General features: G+C 46.3%; 1 protein-coding gene across 1 annotated transcript in view; it reads right to left on the minus strand.

Annotated features, from left to right (window-relative positions):
- The window catches only part of SEMA5A (semaphorin 5A), a 132,875-nt gene that overhangs the window by 96,305 nt on the left and 14,605 nt on the right, over window positions 1-21,965 (minus strand). The window contains exon 3 of the mRNA XM_056862973.1: window positions 14,786-14,831. Within this exon, the coding sequence (XP_056718951.1) occupies window positions 14,786-14,831 (46 nt within the window). The remainder of the gene's footprint in view (window positions 1-14,785; window positions 14,832-21,965) is intronic.

Raw genomic sequence — 21,965 nt, forward strand, 5'->3', positions numbered from 1 at the left:
TGATGTAGCCATGGGAGGGGCTCTCCTCCAGCAAGGACCGGATGGTCTTCTTCACCCTTGCGCTTACTTTTCAAAAAAAATTGCGCACGCTCAATTAAACTGGCCCATCTGGGAGAAAGAGGCCTCAGCAGTTCATCATGCACTGACTCTATGGCGACAATTCTTGGAAGGGTCTAAAGTCCCCTTTGAGGTTTGGACCGATCACAAAAATCTAGCTGCCCTCACGGGGTCCCATAAGCTATCGGCGAAACAACAACGGTGGGCGGAGTTCTTTGCTCAGTTCCGTTTCACCCTGAAGCACGTCCCTGGGAAGCAGAACGTTCTCGCGGATGCCCTCTCCCGTTTACCACAATATCCGGTAAAACTCGAAAGACCCACCAACTCTCTGTTCACCCCTATGCAACGTGGAACCCTACCTATGCTGGCTGTGCAAACTCGATCCCAGCATCAGCACGCCTCACCCAACCTACAAGCTCCGCCAGCCCAACCGGCTGCCCAGCCGCCACCGCAACAGACCGGCGTTCCCGCCCTTCCTACCCCTCCGGCCGCCCAGCCGCCTGCAGTCTGCGCGCCGCCGCACGTAAGCACTAGCCCCATAACTGTTTCTAAGATCTCCATGGCCGACGGGGGGGCCCCCTCCAAAAACCCCATCTCCGAGTCCTTTTTAAATGTCCTTCGGGACCAGTGCCTTTTAGAACGCTCCGCTCATACCCTACCCCCTGGTGTTTTGGAACAGGGAGGGTCCTGGTACAAGGACTCGAAATTGTATGTACCCAAAGCTCTCCGGAAGGACGTTTTACATTTAGCTCATGGAGCCAAAACAGCTGGGCACTTTGGGTTTCTGAAAACCCTTCACTTATTGCGCAGACAGTTCTGGTGGGGGGGAATGCGTTCCGACATTGACTCCTTCATCCGCAGCTGTCCCGTTTGTGCCGCTGCGAAACGATCGCAGGGCAAACCCCCGGGACTGCTACAACCTCTTGAAACGCCCAGCAAACCTTGGGAAGTGATTGCTATGGACTTCATGACTGATCTCCCTCTCAGTGGGGGTAAAACTGTGTTGTGGGTTGTTACTGATTTGTTTTCTAAGCAAATACATTTGATTCCATGCGCAGGGATCCCCTCTGCTCAGAAACTGGCCCGCCTCTTCGTGACGCATATCTTTCGCTTACATTCGTTTCCGCGTAAGATAATTTGTGACCGCGGAAGTGGTTTCGTTTCTAAGTTTTGGAAAGCTTTCCTCAAGTTGGTGGGAGTGGAACAAGGGTTGTCTAGTGCATACCATCCTCAAACTGATGGTCAAACTGAACGTGTCAATGCTGTACTTGAATGTTATTTACGCTGTTATGTTAACTACCACCAGGATGACTGGGTGGAACTGTTACCTTTAGCAGAATATGCCTACAATAATGCCATGCATCAATCCACAGGTTTTAGCCCATTTTTTGCTGTATATGGACAAGATTTCAGTCCTATTGCTCCTGCAGATGATGTAGAGGGGGAGGGGAACCCCGACATTGCCTCCTGGGCACACGCCCTCCATACCACGTGGCCCTGGCTCGTTAGCAACCTCGACCGAGCCAAACGTAAATACAAAGCGCAAGCTGACAAACATCGCTCCCCCGGGGGTGATCTGCAAGTGGGTGCTTTGGTTTACCTTTCCACCAAAAATCTCCGTTCCACCCGTCCGTGCCATAAGCTCAGTGCTAAATTCATTGGCCCTTTCCCCATCACCCGGGTCATAAACCCTGTCACGGTGGAACTGGCTCTCCCCAAGTCCTTGAAGCGTGTGCATCCTGTTTTCCACATTAGCCTCCTCAAACCCCATGTTGCTTCTCCACAGTGGCATCCGGATCCGCCTCCTGCGCAACCCATCATGGTGGGGGGGGAGGAACACTTCGAAGTCTCCAAGATCCTTGACTCCCGTGTTCACCATGGCAACCTGCAATATTTAGTCCGTTGGAAACATTTCCCCCCTGCCTATGACGAATGGGTGCGCGCACGGGATGTCTCCGCCCCCGACCTCGTCAACGCCTTTCACATTGCTTACCCGGATAGGCCGGCCCCCTTGCGAACTGGGAGGGGGCCTTGAGGGGAGCAGAATGTCAGGCTGCTATCTCGGTTTCGTTATTGCCTCTGTCTCTGCGCTGTATTGTCTGGCCCCCAAGGTCGCATACCTAGGCCTGGGAACTCAGCTCCTGGGAAACTGTATTCAGCCTATGCTTGTAATCTCCCGCCTTTTCTGCCTTATATTATCTCCCAGCTAGTGAGTCTCTCATAGCTGTCATTTTATTCGTTTGCACTGTATGCCTATTTTACCAGTAAAAGCCATCTGTTTGGACTCTATATGACTTTGTGGTGATTTCTGGTTCTGTGGGCCAAGGGCTGACACAACCCAAGAAAGGGCCTTCTCAGTCATGGCAATGAAACTTGGGAACTCCCTCCCCAGGGAGATTTATCTGTCTCCCTATATTGTTGTCTGCTGCCAGCATGTGAAGACTTTTTTGTGGGGTCTGGTGTTCTCTCACTCTTTTTAGCCCTCCTCCCTGGCTGTGTTCTTGTGTGTGTTTTGGGAGTTACAACTGATCTCCAGACCACAGGGATCAGTTCCCCTAGAGTTCCCCTGCTTTGGAGGAGAGACTGTATGGGATCACATCCCTGCTGAGCTCTGTTCTCTCCCCAAACTCTGCCCCCTAACTTCCCCCTGGAACCCTTTTATCCTTGTGACCACCCACTCAAACCTTTGCTTTCTTAGCGCCATATGCGTTGGGAATTTTGTGTGTGTGTGTGAAATAATTTGATTACCTTTAATAAAATCCTTAAAATTCATAAAGGTAAAAGGTAAAGGTCCCCTGTGCAAGCACTGGGTCATTCCTGACCCATGGGGTGACATCACATCCCGACATTTACTAGGCAGACTATGTACAGAGTGGTTAGCCAATGCCTTCCCCAGTCATCTTCCCTTTACCCCCAGCAAGCTGGGTCCTCATTTTACCAACCTCGGAAGGATGGAAGGCTAAGTCAACCTTGAGGCAGCTACCTGAAACCAACTTCCGTCGGGATCGAACTCAGGTCGTGAGTTGACTGCAAAACTGCAGCTTAACACTCTGCACCATGGGGCTCCTTCAAAATTCATAAAAGCCTCCTCTTTATTGGATATTTTCCATTGGTTTGCTCAACTGGCGCATAATTAGTTAAAAAGATCCCCTCGCCAGATTCTTCCATAGCTCTATCTAGTCTCCAGTTAATTTCCCCCCAATAAAGGAGACCTCTGTGCTTGGCGTAACAGTTTCCCCTATAAGACTGTATGATTGAATAGTTTTAATTTAGATGCTCTAATTTAGCTGCTCTGAGTGAGATATCTATGTTCTGAAACAAACAAACAAACAAACAAATCTGTCTGCATGCAGTTCTGCAAACGTAGTCCTGTTCCCAAATGCAATTAAGGCCAAGGGGTTAGACCAACAGCTTTGCAGAGAAGAAGGGTTTCAACTAGTGTTATGACAGGAGAAAGGGAGCGTCATTTAGGTCTTCTAAAGGGAAGACTTATTGTAGGTGCTGTAAGGGAAAACGATGGAGTCAAGTCAAGAGATGGGAAAAAGCAAAGGTCACAGAGGAAGCAAGGTTGGAAAAGAGGGCTTAGCCTAGGCTTGCCATTTGCCCACCAGTGGTGGATAAAACCCTCACCTTTTGCCCCAATCCCCCACTCTTGACAAACTGAGAAGCAGCAGAAAAAGAAAAAAAAAACAGCTGGAAAATGGCCTCCATAGTGACATTCTAGGAATTTCTCCATGTCTCTATGAAATTTACCAGAGAGAAACAAAAATTCCTGCAGCAGCATCCAAAAGTGATGTCACGTCTTCCCCAAACTCCACCCTCAAAAATCTCCTAGCAGTTGCCAAGGGGGTGCTGGCAGTCAGCCCTGGAGAGCATTGAAGGACAGGTGTGGTGCTCACTGTAGATGAAGTACAGGACTGTTATACCCATAATGCCTTGTGACAAGAGACATGGAGCAGCAACATTCATACATAATTCATACAAACCAGAGTACATATCTACATGTATAAAACAAAAACAGAAACAAACAAAAAGGGAACAAAAATTCTAGGCAGACGGCAGAGCCTGTCTTCGGCAGATGGCTCTGATAATTAGATACTGGCAAAACATAACATTTTCAAAGGTGGTTTAATTACAGGGTGCCCAAAGCTAGCTACATAATTTCATAATTTCATTCAGTTGGCTTTTTACTATCGTTATCTGTTTGACTGTGCCATGTATTCGTACAACATTTTAAGATAGATACAATGCAACTGAGGATTTAAGTCAAAGGTACAAACTAAGTTGGACAATAACAAAATCTATTCACCAGACTTCCCAGACAACAGAATGACACTACAGACTGAACTGCACAGATCCGGCTGTTGAAGCTATTATGAATCACAGCCACCACGTGTAATTAGCTCTCACCTAACAAATACAGATGGCAGATGCACATTAGAACTGCCCTCCAGGACCAAAGTCCATCCAAGTACTCTTTCCAAGAACAATAAATCAGATCTTCTGGAAGCCTGTCCCATGGCCTACAGCTCTCCTGATTCAGCGGGGGCAGCCTCATTTATCGTTTTTCAGAGCCACGTCCTGGGTAAAGTCCAACCAGGATTTTAAAGAAAGGAGCTACATTCTTTTCTCTTTTTTATTTTATTTTACATGCACATATATTGATCACATAACTACAAGTTATCACTGAGACAAGCAAAGAAACAGAGATAAAATGTAATCTATCAAATGCAACAAAGGATTGCATTCTTCCCCTCTGAACTTTCCTCCCCCAAGTCTCAGAGCTAAATGCAAACTCAATATTTTTACTATTGGATAGTCAGCTCTGCTCTTCCCAGCCAGCTGAGATTGACAAAAAGTCAGCCAGAGCTGCAACAAAAGTTTGCTGAGGTCAGGTAGGGAGGCCAGGAGGAAGGAAATGCTTGATTCAAATCCTTCATGGTTTGATAAATTCTGAACATCTTGTGGTAGAGAAAGAAGGGCCCTTCTCATAGAGGAAAACACATATATGAATAAAATGGATCTGCAAGATCTCACCCGATATTGCAAAAGAAAGAGGTCCCCAATAAGGGCGTGTGGCATTTTTTTGGGTATTTTTTGGATTCAAATTCAATGGACCCAATTTTTTTTTTTAATCTAAAAAAAGCCAAACTTCCAACTTTTTTGGGGGGGGGGGAATATCGGAACCTTTTGGGGTCCATTGGGTCAGGGGGTCCAATTTTATGTGCCCCGAAAGAGGGTGCTCCCATCCATCCTCCATTGTTTCCAATGGAGGAAAAATACCCACCATAAAATTGGACCCCCTGACCCAAACTTAATCAAACATGGGGGTTCTTGTAAGGAGAGGCACCAGCAGCTACGCTGAAAATTTGGTGCTTCTACCTTAAAAACAGCCCCCGTGAGCCCTGGTAAGAGTCCCTATAGACTAGAGTATAAGGCAGCTGTTCCCTTTAAAAGTTAAAGGGAAAAGGCTCCATGAGACCAGAGGGGGGAGGGGAGCTGAAAAGAAGCCAAAAATATTTGTCTTTTTTGGATTTTGGCTTCTTGGCTTTGTGTACATGGCACATTTTTTTCCAGACAAAAAAAAGCCGAAACAACCTTTTCTAGCTTTTCTTTCTGTTCTCGCATATAGGTATGCACACCCCTACATAGCACCATACATGAGCAACTACAGTGTCTGGTGCCTACCAAGTGTTTCTAGAAAGTGGGCAGGGCCAAGCACGAGCTTCTGATTGGCTGTGCAGTTTTTAAAAAGTTGCTTCGGCAATCACTGTGAAGTGGGTCAATGCCATTCGTGTGACTATGCTCTTAGAACTGACCCCTTCCTGAGAAGTGGTATGTTATCTTATTCATATAGTCACCTACTAAGCAACTACTTTACCCACTTTTAAAAGTAAGCCTTTTTATTGATATACTCCAATGTAATTATGTATATATATGTGTATATGCAAGTTTTACAAAGTCTTAACATTCAGTAACAATGTATAGTAACAATGTATACAGTAAAGCAAGCAGGTTCTACATACTATTCAGTTTTAAAATCCAACACTTAAAATATAACAGTTAAAGAAGTCTGATTTAGTTCAAAGTACCTAATTCACAATATCTGGAATAATATATTTGTAGAGCCATACATACCAACACCTTCTTCTGAGACCCTCTGAGAGAGGTCTGAAGGTCCAGCCCTTTCTCTGCCCTATTTATACTGTTTCAATCCGTAATTTAACCGTTAAATACTGTCACCGTATTCCGGCTTATCTAGGATTCCAGGGCTAGTTTTAGACCATATATGAACATCCTCCCTGTATTCCGGCCGACTTCCTTATAAGGAAGTTCCTCCTTTTGTTTCAACAGGCTACCTTATAAAGATTTCCTCCTTGTATTGTCAAATTTCACCTCGTATTCCAACAGATTACTTTATATTCCGACAGATTACCTTATATGGGCTTTCCTCCTCTAACAGGCCATTTGCCTATGTCTTACACAGTCTCTTTTTAGCTTTAATATACTTTCACGATACTCAATATTACCAGAAAATACATCTCTCAAAGAATACAGTAAAAATGAATCTATTCTATAGTAATATTTTCATATATAAACCTTAAAACACAATATCACAATATTATACAATACTATGTCATAACAGTCAGTGTTCATGGCAGACTGAGTTTTACAAGCTTTGCTGGATTCCGAAAAATTCAGTTAAATTCCAAAAGCTTATCTTTCAAGGTTTTTAAGCAATAGAGGAGTTTTCTAATAGTGGCTCTTAGCCAGGCATGTTCATTTTAAATGTTATTTATGAAGAATAAGGTTTCATATTGAATAAGTCTGCAAATGTACACCTAATTCCATGTTCATGTGCTCTAATATGTCAAAGCCTGTAACAACTGTCACTGTGTTACTGTGTAGTATTTTGAAGAATACGTTCATTTGAAAAGGCATCCTGGTAAACACACCTTCTGCCAAAATGTTGCAGAGTTACTATTAGAGTTATACCAAACCCCACCCCTGGCATTTTGTAGCTGATCTGCTCCTGCAGTAGCCATTTTGGTGTGGTGCCCAACACCTTGCGTCAGAATTCCAAAGGTGACCGCAGGTTCGAAACGGTTGGGGACCTCTGCAATAAGGTATATATCTGTACCACAGAACTTACACCAGTTTTATACTAATTAACTTTAACTGCCATTGCTTTCCCAAAGATTTTAGCTTGGGGAGGATCCAGAGAATTCCCTGTTAAAAGACTGCTGTCCCTCTCCCCTCATGGATCTACGGCTCTTAGGATTAAATCCATTTAAGTCCATAATAACATTTTCAAAGAGTAATATACTTGGTCGGAACTGGTACTCTTTAAAATGGGCTGCATTTGACCAGGATGGAAACAAACTAAAGTTCACATACGAATTGATTTTAGATTTTGATTATCAAAATAAAAAAAAAAAGGATAGAAAAATAGAAATAAAGAAATTAAATAAAAAACAAAAGATATAAAAGAAAAATAAAAAAAAAAAAATAAGATTAAATAAAAAGAATTTAAAAGAATAAAAAAATAAATAAAAAAAAAAATATAAAAAAGATATAAGGCCTGGGTAATCATTTCAAAACGAAAAGAAAAAAAAAAAAGACAAAAAAATAAAAAAAAAAGCAAAAAATAGTTAGCTATCCTTGTAGGAACTGCTAATATAAAAGATATTTACCAGATGTTAAAAACAAAGTAAGACAGCACTATCAACCAACCAGTGGAAAGGTGTAATGTATTAGGGGGGCTGGATCTCAAAGAGCCCTTGTGTTAGGGGGGATGATTTCCTTGGGCAGAAGGAGCCTTCTCCTGATGCAAGATGCTCAGAATTTCCGTGCACAGAGGCCCATCAAAACAATATACATTCAGATATTATTTAATAGTAAACCATCTGGGTGAAAGTTAGTTTTGCAAGCAGGGGTTCACAAATTTTAGCTAGTGATTGTAGGCAGCCATTATTTCTGGTGGTCTCCACCTTCAATCATCCCCACAAGCCTTTGGGTGAATGCAAAGGATGCAGGAGGCTCATTCACCCATTTTTTTCGGGTTGTCTCATATAATGGCTGACTATCAAGGTAATTAACATGTATGAAATGCAAAGCCTTTCTCTTTGCACTAGGCCCTGCAGAGAAGTGCGCACAGCAAGAGCAAATTATCTTCCTTGATTTCTGAGAGAGAAACAAGGTCATTCTTTCAGTCTGTGTCATGGTTTTCAGACAGACACAACAAGAAAAATTCTCACTGCACCCATGTGTCTTGGGAAGGGACTAGTCTGTCCTACATGCCACAAAGTGAGACCCACGTACTCCTCCTCTGAATTCTCTTCAATGCTCTGAGTACCTGGGAAAGGGAAGGTGTTGTTGTGTTGTGCTGGGATTGGAGTTGGGCAGGAAAGTCTTTTGTGGACTGGACTGACTGGAAATAGAACTCAACATTCATTTCAGATCCTCTGAATAGACTCAATTTTTAGATTTATTTTAAATAGACTTCAGTTAGGACACCTCAGAGCACTATTCAAAATCCAACTGAAAAGGAACTGTGAGGAAACACTTCAAGCTGTGTCAAAATGCGCTTGAACAAATTTGGCATTTGCTTCAGCCGTACCCTTTAGCAACGCTTGGGATGATCTGGGAATAATGCTGCTGAACTACTGGTACATGCTGAGATCTTCTGTTAGGCAAATTTTGTAATCAAAATGCAGCAAGGTTGAACAGCTGTCGACACATGCTTTCAAATGAAATGCTGGAACACCAACCACCACATCTGACGTGTGCTTCGCACCAAGGCATTATAACTGAAGAACCAGCAAGAAGAGCTGTAAGAAAAGCCTAGCAAAATACAAGGAGAGTGTTGTAGTACGCAGGTGCCCTGGCAAGAAAATTGGCTGGCAATTCATATATTTCCAGAACAAGCATGCACACTAATTAGGTGCTATAATAATTAAAACAGATGTTGGCAATTGAACCGTACCCAGAAGAATCCAAGATTTTGGGTCATGTAGCCCATGTGATTTTTCCTCAAAGAATTTGTATCTCCTTAGGTGAGTAGTTGCAGTGTTAAGAATTTCCATTTGGCCTTCTCTGCATGCATGTAAGGACACTAACAGTGCATTCCTGAGGTTTCAACCTGAAACCTCTTAGGCGGTGTGACCCCGCTGCCAGCGTAAGTGCGTGTAAAACATTGACACAAAACTTCATGCAAGCTTTTGAGTTCTAGAAGAAGAAGAAGAGTTGGTTTTTATATGCCACTTAAGGGAGACACAAACCGGCTTACAATCACCTCCCCTTCCTCTCCCCACAGCAGACACCCTGTGAGGTAGGTGGGGCTGAGAGAGAGTGACTTGCCCAAGGTCACCCAGCTGGCTTCATGTATAGGGGTGAGGAAACAAATCCAGTTCACCAGATTAGCCTCCACCGCTCATGTGGAGGAGTGGTGAATCAAACCCGGTTCTCCAGATCAGAGTCCACCGCACCAAACCACCACTCTTAACCACTACACTGTGCTGGCTCCAGTGAACTCAAAAGCTTGCATGAAGGTTTGTGTCAATCCGATTGACTTTCCACCACCCATAAAAAGGATTACACAGATTTTGTCCTTGTTTGGGGCTTCTAAATGGACCAGTATGGCTGTTTACAACTTAATTCCTTTAAAGGTTGCCAGATGCAGCCAAGGAAAGTAAATCCAGTCTACAATCCTATACAACTTTCCTGGAAAACATGTGTTGGGAAAGTATCTCCCAAGGAGGCTAACAGCACATTTCTGAGAGGAATGCGAGTGCTGGGCTTAGGAGGCAACCCAGCGGCGTTGCCTCCTAAGGAGATTTTGGCCTGGCTGAAACCTCCGCCCGGGGGCAAAACTCCGTGCAACCCTATGCCTCGCTAAAAATAAAAGGGGGCATTCCTTAGCCAAAATGGCTCAGGAGACCGCCTAACGGCGGCCCCACCCCCCACCCGGGAATGCCTCCTGGGTTGCCACCGCAACCTGTGCCGGCGTTTGGATGCCGGCGGGAGGCTCCAGCAGTGACTGGGCTCAGCGCTGCCGTGGCAGCAGCCAGGGACAGGCCTGCATGCTGGCGCTGGGGCCACCAACTCCGGCGTGCGCCTTCCAGGCGCCGGCGGTGTGGGCCCTTGCGCAGGCATGCCTCGTTGCTGGCCTCCTAAGGGCATTCAGTCGGGATGCCAGCGCATCTCAGGAATGCGCTGTAAAAATCCATCTCCTCTCCCGTGTCCACAGAGAGCATGCAAACACCGATTGTGCCGAGGGCTTGCAGCTGTTGGTTAGCGGGGCTGCTGGCACCAATTCTTGCATGCTGAGCATCTGGGTTGATACTCATGAAGAAGGGAGAAGGGCAGGGCGAGAATGCTGAGGTTGGTATAGAGGAGATGTTCTTGCTTTCAGCAGGCTGGGAAGGCAGCAAGCGTTTATATGCTTGCTGCCAACCTGCACTCACCAATTGTTCCACTTCTCACAAAGTGGAGTGGGAGAAAGCAAGGTAAATCTTTGTTCAATGCTAGGAGGATCAAACAAAGAATTACTATCTGCAAAGCTTAGCAATCATGCATCAAACAGCACATGTGGTAAGGAAGAGGGAAGGGAAAGCCCACCTGCGCATCATTCATGTTCTTGTACAGAACATCTGTGAGAATCTAAAATACCAAAGAAGAATTTGAAGTGCTTTGGGAAACTTTGCTCCAAAAGCTACAGTCAAACCAGAGCTTTAAAATGCATACTAAGGAAGGCAAGCAATGAAATGGGATTTTTCCAAGTCTTTTGAAGAAGATTGAGACCCTAAAATAGCCTGAAACCACGAAGATTCTGAGACCCTTGGAACTGAAACCACAAAGGTTAAGTACAGATCTGCTTTTGCACAGCAACCTTCCCAGTGGATTGCACCCAATGCCTATGATTCTTTGCCACCGTGGTGTAGTGGTTAAGAGCGGTAGTTTGGAGCAGTGGACACTGATCTGGAGAACCAGGTTTGATTCCCCACTCCTCCACATGAGAACTGGGTTTGATTCCCCACTCCTCCACTTGAGTAGCAGAGGCTAATCTAATGAACTGGATTTGTTTCCCCACTCCTACACACGAAGCCAGCTGGGTGACCTTGGGCTTGTCACACTCTCTCAGCCTCACCTACATCACAGGGTGTCTGTTGTGGGGTGGGGAAGGCGATTGTAAGCTGGTTTGATTCTTCCTTAAGTAGTAGAGAAAGTCGGCATATAAAAACCAAATCTTCTTCTTCTTGCCTTCAGGACACATATTATACATTCCTCAGCATGTCTTCCCAGGTGTTTGAAAGAATTTAGTTTCAAGAAGACAAATGACTGGTCCGAAATGTACATCACTCTGAGGCATACCTCAAGAGGTCTTTTTCAGAAGATGATCTCCAAATGTCAATCACGTCCAGTTAAGTGTAAACTGCTATTACATCTTATGCCCTTCCATCTGCTGTACTTTCAGGAAGGTTTCTTCATTGCCCAAGAGGGACACACAAATGCTCTTGTTCCATGGATACGGTGGAGACGCTAGCACATATTCTGCTCCATTGTGAACATTATGATGATGCCAGAAATTGTTTAATTACTCCCCTATTATCTCAATTTGTACACTCTTACACCTCTGAGACCTCCTTGGTAGAATGTCTACTGGAAGACAGGGTGACTTATATTTCATATTCTGTAGCAAAACTTTGCTCTTATGTTTGCTGGAAACAGAAGGCATTTATGAAGAACAAAGACCTTATGGGCAAACCTTCAGATTAATTAGTACGGACGAGATGCTGTAAGTGGGAGCTGCATAATTTTATCATAGGATGTATATTTTATATTTTATGCTGGCCTTTGGCTGTAATCAATATTTCACCTGGATGGGACTTAGTTCCAAGTAAACCTGCTATTACCATATATACCCGTGTATAAGCCGACCCGCGTATAAGCCGAGGTGCCTAATTTCTCCCCTAAAATGGGGAAAAATTAGGCACCCGCGTATAAGCCAAGGGTCGGCTTATAACCCCTCCCCCCCAGCAGGCTTACCTTAGATCCAGGTGCGCAGGCAGGCGGCGGCGCCCCCCCCCCCCCCGTGGCCCAGGAGGCCCCCCCAGGGCGCTCCTAGGCCGCTCCAGGCCCGGCGAAGGCGGCGGCGGGCCCCCCAGTGGCCCAAGAGGCCCCCCCAGGGCACTCCTGGCCGGGGGGAGCTGCGCGCACCCGGCAGGGGCGGCGGCGGGGCCTTCCAGCGGCTGCAGAAGGCCCTCCCAAGCCGGTCCTGGCCGGGTGGAGCCGCCGCGCCTGGCGGGGGCGACGGCGAGGCCTTCCAGCGGCCGCAGGAGGCCTTCCCAGGGTGCTCCTGGCCGGGGGAAGCCGCGCGGGCCCAGCGGCGATGGCGGCGGCTGTAAGTTCCTCCTCCCTCCTCTACTGTACTGACCCGCGTATAAGCCGAGGCTGGCTTTTTCAGCCCTTTTTTTGGGCTGAAAAACTCGGCTTATACATGAGTATATACGGTACATCTTGCATCTTTACAAAAAAATCTGGACACACTGTCTAATTTTTTGGCAGCGCACCACTGAGTTTGGGCAGGCAACGGGGTCACCTGGGGCTGTCCTTTTCTCAGAAAACTGGCATTTGAATAAGCATTTGAAAGAAGATGTTTGCCTTTTTCATTACAGTTGCATATGTATGAACAAAATTTAATTCAAGGGGTAGAAGAACTACCAAAATGCTACACCAAGGAAAGTAAACTCTGGCATTCATTATGGGCATAGTAAAGCAAAGACACGTAACTATTTAAGCTATTGGACATTGCTGCAGACCAGCAACGTCCTAGTCACCTGTGAGAAAATGCTTCCAGGTGACTCGGAGGAGAAACCTTTGCACACTGGGTTAGAGTCGATTATTTTTTCTTCTTCACTTATATTCTGCAAATTATTAGGGATGAAAGTAAGCCAGTAACCTGAGTGGTCACTTCCAAATATGAACTACTGCATACAAGTGACCATCAATAGTACCCACAATTTGCATCCAAGCATGCTACTGAAATCATCTGCAGAAAGGCAGGGGGTCAAAAATAAATAAATAAATAAATATTTCAGTGACCAGCAATATTGGTTCAAAGAACATGGAAAACAAGAGGGGAACCAGTGAAGATTTCTAGGTAAAGGCAAATCCCACTCCTCCTACCCCCAGCCCCCACTTCCCTGCCTCTTGTTCCAGATCTGCTTTCCCTCCCTCCCTCCTCTCTGGCTCTGCTGCCTTTCGCCCTTGCTGGCTCAACCATCTCGTATTCCTTCCTTCCCATCCACTCGCTCACCTGCCCGTCTCATTGTCCCACCCCCGGGGCTGTGTGCCCCATTCGTGAGCTCTTCTCTCCTTCCCACCCCCCATCTTAGTGGCTGTTTCTGAGCCCAAAGATCTGAGGGCTTTCAAGAAGGAATCACAGAAGAAAGAAGGGCATTGCATTAAAGAAAGTGTATGTAGAACCAGCAAAAGAATAAAGGGGTAAAATAAACCAGAAACAGAAAGAGGCAAAGTCAGTTAATAGTAATAATAAAAGATATATCAAAAGCTAAACAAAGTACACTACTGAGGTTATTATAAAATGAAACAGCCCAACTGCTCAGTGTTATTTAGAGAGATGGGAGAAATCAACTCAAGAATTCCATAGGAAAATCTTCCCTGAAAACTCTAGGGACAGTCCTCTGTGGAAATTGAAGGGACTCCTGCAGAATCCACCATATCCACATATGAAGAAGTCTCCCAGCACAAGAAACACCTCGAATCTGCCCCCAAATTCAGCTCTGCATTTAATTCTGTGATAATGTGATTTTGCTTCAATTTTCTTTTTTAATTAGCAGAATAAATACTGAATATGAAAAGATAAGTAAGAAGAACTAGTCTTTTAACAATTTGGCTACTTTCAGGCCTGAAGGGGACATTATAGATCAGCATTTGCGTTGGTAACTCACAAGCTGTGCAAGCCTAGGATACACAGAGGCCCGCAGAGATCGCCCCAGGCCCTGGCCTCAGGCCGCGAGCCCTTTCCCTATCTAGTAATCCAATCTAGTAGTTTTCCAGGCCATGAAGCCTCGTCTCTCCATGCCCCAGAAAACCTACATGTCAGCAGTTCCACGACAAAAGGGAAAGAAAATGCTGGAGACCTAACACTCCCTGGCTGGATGCCATTACCACAAAGGAGGAGGAGGAGACAGCCACGTCTGTGCAGCAGACACCCCCCTGCATTACTCCAGCATGGTGTAGTGGTTAAGAGCAGTGGTTTGGAGTGGTGGACTCTGATCTGGAGAACTGGGTTTGATTCCCCGCTCCTCCACATGAGCAGTGGAGGCTAATCTGGTGAACTGGATTTGTTTCCCCACCCCTACACATGAAGCCAGCTGGGTGACCTTGGGCTAGTCACACTCTCTCAGCCCCACCTACCTCACAGAGTGTCTGTTGTGGGGAGGGGAAGGGAAGGTTTGAGTCTTCCTTAAGTGGTAGAGAAAGTCAGCATACAAAAACCATCTCCTCCTCCTCGTCTTCTTCTTCTTCTCAGTTGTAGCTGGGAACAAGGCTGTAAAATTAGGGCTAAGAAGTGGATTTGGGGGTAGTGCGAGATACAGCAAAAGTCAACCACATCAGTTCCAATCCTGAGGTTTTTTGACATTTCCCCTAATAAATACCTATGTGTGCTACAGTTTTTATTTGCTCAACACAGTGGACTTACCTGAATCAGAGAAAGATCCTCAAGATGTAATCTGAAGAGGTAGTTTCTAAAGTGGGGAAGAGAAGGGAAAATAACCACAGTTACGAAAGGTGAAATCAGGAGACAAAGCTCACTGTATTCCTTTAAATCCAGACCCTTCAAAGCCATTCCACACATTAAACAGGCGCAAACCAGGGTCTTTGGACAGAGTTGCAGTCAGTCCTGGCTCTATGATAAGTACACCTGTACAACACATACATTTCAAGAGGAATCATTCACACTTTGCAAAGTTGTTATAGTCTGTTCTTAAATGACATGGGGGAAGTGGCCAGAAGCTAAGGTTTGGTTCTTAAACGGCATGAGCAGAGTCACGCTTGAGGAAGGCAACTCCCCTGCCTCCTCACTACAGGCTTCTACCTCCCCCCTCGCCCCAATTGTGTCCTGTGAGTCAATGGATTTTCCTAAACTGCATGCAGGACAAACTGGGAGTCTGTCGCTAAAGGGAGGAATCAGCTAAAACCAACATCCTCTTTTTCGCAAACTGAAATGGGCTTCCTTCAGAGGAATGAGTGTTGTGCCAATAGAGTATTAAGACAAGCATATAGATGTAGACAAGCTGGAATGTGTCCAGGGAAGGGCAACAAAGATGGAGAGCGGTCTGGAGACCAAGTCCTATGAGGAAAGGTTGAAGGAGCTGGGTATGTTTAGCCTGAAGAGGAGAAGGCTGAGAGGGGATATGATATCAATGTTCAAGTACTAGAACATCTATCACATAGAGGAGGGTGCCGAGTTGTTTTCTGTAGCCCCAGAAGGTCGGACCAGGAACAACGGGTTGAAATTAAATCAAAAGAATTTCCGTCTAGACATTAGGAAGATTTTTCTAACAGTTAGAGCGGTTCCTCAGTGGAACAGGCTTCCTCGGGAGGTGGTGAGCTCTCCTTCCCTGGAGGTTTTTAAGAAGAGGTAAGATGGCCGTTTGTCAGCAATGCTGATTCTATAACCTTAAGCAGATGATGAGAGGGAGGGCCTCTTGGCCATCTTCTGGGCATGTAGTAGTGAGGGTCACTGGGGGTGGAGGTAGTTGTGAATTTCCTGCATTGTGCAGGGGGTTGGATTAGATGACCTTGGTGGTCCCTTCCAACTCTATGATTCTATGTAGCAGCACCTTACGATCCGAGCCTACGACAACCTCCAATACTTTGCCAGAGATCTATATTTAATTTTGAGGAACTTTACACTTTCATTTTGAGTTTACAGCTACCTTGCTTTCATCTATCTTTTTGTTGACATTGGGGGATTTTTAAAACCCCCAATATGATAAAAGGTGTGACTGTAGCTTTAAGAAATAGATTCTTTCTATGGTAGGGAACCCTCAGGGATTTCCGGGGGGGGGGGCATTGCACTGTACCCTGTATCCTCCTCCCTGCACTATTTCCTCTTTCCCTACTACTGGCAACCCCCATATACTCTCCCCTTTTCCTTGCCTCAGTCTCTCTTTCTCAGCCATTCACCAACCTACCTTTTATCTGCACCTCATCTTCAGCTTATTTATGGTTTATTTACTTTATTTATACCCCACCTTTCTCCACAGTGGGGACCAAAGCAGCTCTCATTATTCTCCTCTCCTCCTTTTTATCCTCACAACAACCCTTTAAAGTAGGTAAAGCTGAAAGTATGTGACTGGCCCCAAATCACCCAGCGAGCCTGCACTGCAAGATAAGGAATCAAATGTGGGTCTCTCAGACCCTACTCTGAAGCTCTAACAGCTACACTACACTGGCTTTCGTAGGGTAACTGCTGCTGAAGAGTAGCAAGAAGCCAGACAAGAAGGCTTATCGCCTTCGTTTGAATGGAATAATAGACAAGCATTCAGATGGAGATTAAAGGACAATCTTTTGAAAGATGAGAAAATACAGGCGGAATTGACTACTCTCATTAAAGATTTTTTTGAAATAAATATGAATGGAGAAACCATCTTGAATACAGTATGGGACTCCTTCAAAGCAGCACTGAGAGGTTTTATGATACAGAAACATACGGCCTGGAGAAAGACACAATTACAATTGACAAACAACATACTTTGGGATTTACAAAAATTAGAGCAACAACTGACTTTGGAATTACAAGAAGATCTGAAAAATAATATCAGACTTAAGATATCCGCTTTTAAACACCAGCTGAACTTGGTGGTTTCAGAAGAGAGGAACAAAATTTGAGACTTGCAAAACAAAAGCATTTTGAACAAGCTAATAGACCTGGTAAGTTTTTGGCTTGCCAACTAAGGGACTCTTTTCAAAAAAATATTATAGCCAAACTACAATCTACAAGAGGCCCGATCTATACTACATCTGATATATAAAAAGAATTTGTATCATATTACCGTATATACTCGAGTATAAGCCGAGTTTTTCAGCCCAAAAAAAGGGCTGAAAAAAGCCAACTCGGCTTATACGCGGGTCAATACGGTAGGGGAGGGGAGGGGGGAGGAGGGAGGAGGGAGGAGGAAAACCTACCATTGCCGCCATCCTTCGCTGTCGGCCCACTCGCGTTCCCGCGGCCTGGGAGCGGCCAGCGGGGCCTGCCTGGGAGCAGGCAGGCCTCGCCGCCGCCCCCGCCTGCCGCCGGCCCGCTCTCCTGGGAGCGGCCAGCGGGGCCTGCCTGCTCCTAGGCAGGCCTCGCCGCCGCCCCCGCCGCCCCTGCCGCCTCCCCGCTCGCCTTCCCGCGGCCAGCAGGGCCTGCCTGGAAGCAGGCAGGCCTCGCTGCCGCCCCCGCCGCCCCCGCCCGCCGCCGGCCCGCTCTCCTGGGAGCGGCCAGCGGGGCCTGCCTGCTCCTAGGCAGGCCTCGCCGCCGCCCCCGCCGCCTCCCCGCTGCCTCCCCGCTCGCCTTCCCGCGGCCAGCGGGGCCTGCCTGGAAGCAGGCAGGCCTCGCCGCCGCCCCCCCCCCCCGTCGCCGGCCCGCTCTCCTGGGAGCGGCCAGCGGGGCCTGCCTGCTCCCAGGCAGGCCTCGCCGCCGCCCCCGCCGCCGGCCCTTCTCCTGGGAGCGGCCAGCGGGGCCTGCCTGCTCCCAGGCAGGCCTCGCCGCCGCTACCCGCCCCCCCCCCCGCCGCCGGCCCGCTCTCCTGGGAGCGGCCAGCGGGGCCTGCCTGCTCCCAGGCAGGCCTCGCCGCCGCTACCCGCCCCCCCCCGCCCTTCCCGCCCCCCCCCCCCGCCGCCGGCCCGCTCTCCTGGGAGCGGCCAGCGGGGCCTGCCTGCTCCCAGGCAGGCCTCGCCGCCGCCCCCGCCGCCCCCCCCGCCGCCGGCCCTTCTCCTGGGAGCGGCCAGCGGGGCCTGCCTGCTCCCAGGCAGGCCTCGCCGCCGCTACCCGCCCCCCCCCGCCGCCGGCCCGCTCTCCTGGGAGCGGCCAGCGGGGCCTGCCTGCTCCCAGGCAGGCCTCGCCGCCGCCCCCGCCGCCTCCCCGCTCGCCTTCCCGCGGCCTGGGAGCGGCCAGCGGGGCCTGCCTGGGAGCAGGCAGGCCTCGCCGCCGCCCCCGCCGCCCCCCCCGCCGCCGGCCCTTCTCCTGGGAGCGGCCAGCGGGGCCTGCCTGCTCCCAGGCAGGCCTCGCCGCCGCTACCCGCCCCCCCCCCGCCCCCGGTTCGCTCTCCTGGGAGCGGCCAGCGGGGCCTGCCTGCTCCCAGGCAGGCCTCGCCGCCGCCCCCGCCGCCTCCCCGCTCGCCTTCCCGCGGCCTGGGAGCGGCCAGCGGGGCCTGCCTGGGAGCAGGCAGGCCTCGCCGCCGCCCCCGCCCCCCCCCCGCCGCCGGCCCGCTCGCCTGGGAGCGGCCTGCGCGGCCTGCCTGCTCCCAGGCAGGCCTCGCCGCCGCCCCCGCCGCCTCCCCGCTCACCTTCCTGCAGCCTGGGAGCGGCCAGTGGGGCCTGCCTGGGAGCAGGCAGGCCTCGCCGCCGCCCACCCCCCCGCCGCCGGGCCCGCGAGGGTTCCTCCGGCCGGCAGGGGCCTCCTGCAGGGCCCCAAGGCCGCGCCGCCATCCCCGCCGGGCCCGCGAGGGTTCTTCCGGCCGGCAGCGGCCTCCTGCAGGGCCGGGAAGGCTGCGCCGCTGCTTCCTGCCGCCGCTTCTCCTGGTGAGTAGGGGGTTCAGGGGCTCTTCCCCCTCCCCCCCTTGAATGGCACTGGGGTCGGGGTGGGTTGGGGTGGGTTGGGAGGTCCCGGGAGGCCGGTGGGAGGGCGACCTGCGGCAGGGGCAAGATCTTCCCTGCGCTCTAAAATGGCGGCCGCCATTTTAGAGCGCAGCTTTACCAGAAAAGGGAATTTCTTATTGACCCTCGGCTTATATGCGGGTCAATAAGAAATTCCCTTTTCTGGCCTCAAGTTTGGGGGGGTCGGCTTATACTCGGGTCGGCTTATACCCGAGTATATACGGTATACAAAGTTATATCAAAAAGATGATTTTTCTGACAAGAAGATAGAAAAGTTCTTGAACTCTATAAATTTGAAAAAACTCTCTTTAGCCCAACAACAATCTGTTGATGCCCCTATTACCATTGAAGAACTAGAGGAAGCTATCATTAAACAGAAAACGAATAAAACCCCTGGCCGGGAGGAATAACAGCTCTGTTCTATCGAATATTTAAGGGGAATTTACTGAATCCATTCTTGATGGTTTGTAATACAGTATTAGATACTGGAATTTGACCTGAAACATGGTCACATGCTTTTATTTCATTGATCCATAAGTCTGGAAGAGACCCAGAAAAAGTTTCAAATTATAGACCTATCTCTTTATTGAATGTGGATTATAAAATTTATGCCTCGATTTTGTTGAATAAAGTTAAACAATTTATTAAGGACTTAGTACATGAAGACCAAGCAGGCTTTGTACCGGGAAGAAAATTAAGGACAATTTTAGGATTTTATTAGATGCACTGGAATACTATGAACATCATAATCAACACAAAGCAGCTTTTGTTTTTTTGGATGCAGAAAAAGGTTTTGACATGGTCTCTTGGGACTTCATGAAAAAAGTATTAGAAAAAATTAACTTTGGGGAACATTTTAGGAGAGGCATAACTGCTATATATATGAAACAACAAGCAAAGATTTTGGTCAATGAATCCATGTCAGATAATTGTGATATACAAAAAGGGACACGACAAGGGTGTCCACTCTCACCACTACTCTTTATTTTGGTCCTGGAATTTTATGTTGTAAATTAAGAGATACGGGAGTCATCCACGGTCTACAAATAAATAAACATGAATTTAAGATGAGAGCATTTGCGGATGATCTTCTGTTAATTTCGGAGGACCTGATTCAATCAATGGACAAATGTTTAAAAATCTTTCCAAAATAGAACAGAAAAATGTTGTAACAACTACTGGATGGGAGAAAGCAACTAAAGTGAAATACTTGGGTGTTTGGATTTCCACTAAGAATAAAGATTTGATAAACAATAACTATTTCAAGTTATGGGAAACAATTAAAAAAGACATGATAAGCTGGTCTAATAAAAAACTCTTTTCTGGGACGTATTTCAGTGATCCAAATAAACATTCTACTGAGGATATTATTTTTATTTCAGAATTTACCAGTCATCTCCCAAGTAAAATGTTTTAATGTCTGGAGGAAAGACTTATTGAATTTCATCTGGCAGGGGAAAAACCAAGAATTGCTTATAAATATCTTGTGGACTCTAAAGATAGAGGAGGTTTTGCACTACCTTTCAATTATATGCTGAAGCAGCAGCTTTAGTATGGCTTAAAGACTGAATTGAACTTTCTAACACACTACTACTCGACTTAGAGGGTTTTGATAACAGAAGTAGCTGGCATGGTTATTTATTGTATGACAAAATCAAAATGCATACATCATTTCAACAACATAGAGTTAAATCCTCTTTATTTAGAACATGGAAGAAATACAAACATTTACTCCAACCGAAGACACCAATGTGGATATCATCACAAGAAATGTTGACCTTACGCTCACTTAGGCCTGCACAGTTTGTTACATATCAGGAACTTTTGAAATGGGAAGGCAACAAATGTTTATTGAAAGATTATGAGGAAGTAAAAGACCTATTGACCTGGTTTCAATTTCACCAGATTAATTCTGTTTATATACAAGATTCGAAAACAGGGTTTTCTAAAAATAAATCACTTTTTCAAAAAGCATTATTGGATACAAACGATCACCTAATTTCCAAGATGTATAAACTATTATTGGAAATTCATTGTGAACAAGACCGAATCAAACCCTCCATGATTACCTGGGCACAAACTTTGGGCCATGATATATTATTGGATAAATGGGAAAGACTTTGGTCTCGAGATATGAAAATGATGCTTGCGCAGTCTTTAAGAGAAATATTTATAAAATGATTTATAGATGGTATTTAACACCCAAAAAGATGGCGACAATTTACAATACAATTTACAATACAATATCTCCAAAATGTTGGAAGTGTAATGTGGTGGACCTGAGACAAAGCAAAGAATTTTTGGGACATGATCTACAATGAAATAAGACTGATAATACAGAACAATATACCTAAAACACCAGAGATGATGTTGCTTAGTATGATATTGAACTCTATTTTGACTCAAAGAACATTTCTAATGTATGCCACCATGGCTGCAAGACTGGTTTATGCAGCTAAATGGAAATCATCGGATACTTTAGACAAAAAAAAATTGGATACAAAAAATGTTAGAATTGGTGGAAATGGCTAAACTTACAGCACTGATAAACCAAAAAGACAATATACAATTTATGGGAGAGTGGGAGGCTTGGAGAATGTACTGTGAAAATGAATTGCAAATGGGGAAATTTGAGGGTTATTCTCTGATCTAATCCATTTTATACTATTTTTAATTATATAATATAATTGATTATATGATAGATAATAGATACTTATGAATTATATATATATAATATAACATATATATATAATATAATATATATACTAATATATATATAATAATAATATTATATATATATATATATATATATATATATATATGAATTCTCTGATTGCTTTAAATACAATTACATATTTATAATTATTTAGTAATATAAGGATTAGAACTGTTGTCAAAAGAGTACGTAAATTTATAAAGAGAGACGGAGATGAAGGGGAAGTCATATTTTTTATTTTAAATATGTTTGTAATTTCAACAATAATTAATTGCCTTTTCTTTTTTACTTCTCAACC

The sequence above is a fragment of the Euleptes europaea genome, chromosome 17, assembly GCF_029931775.1.
Source record: "Euleptes europaea isolate rEulEur1 chromosome 17, rEulEur1.hap1, whole genome shotgun sequence".
In the NCBI taxonomy this organism is placed as follows: domain Eukaryota; kingdom Metazoa; phylum Chordata; class Lepidosauria; order Squamata; family Sphaerodactylidae; genus Euleptes; species Euleptes europaea.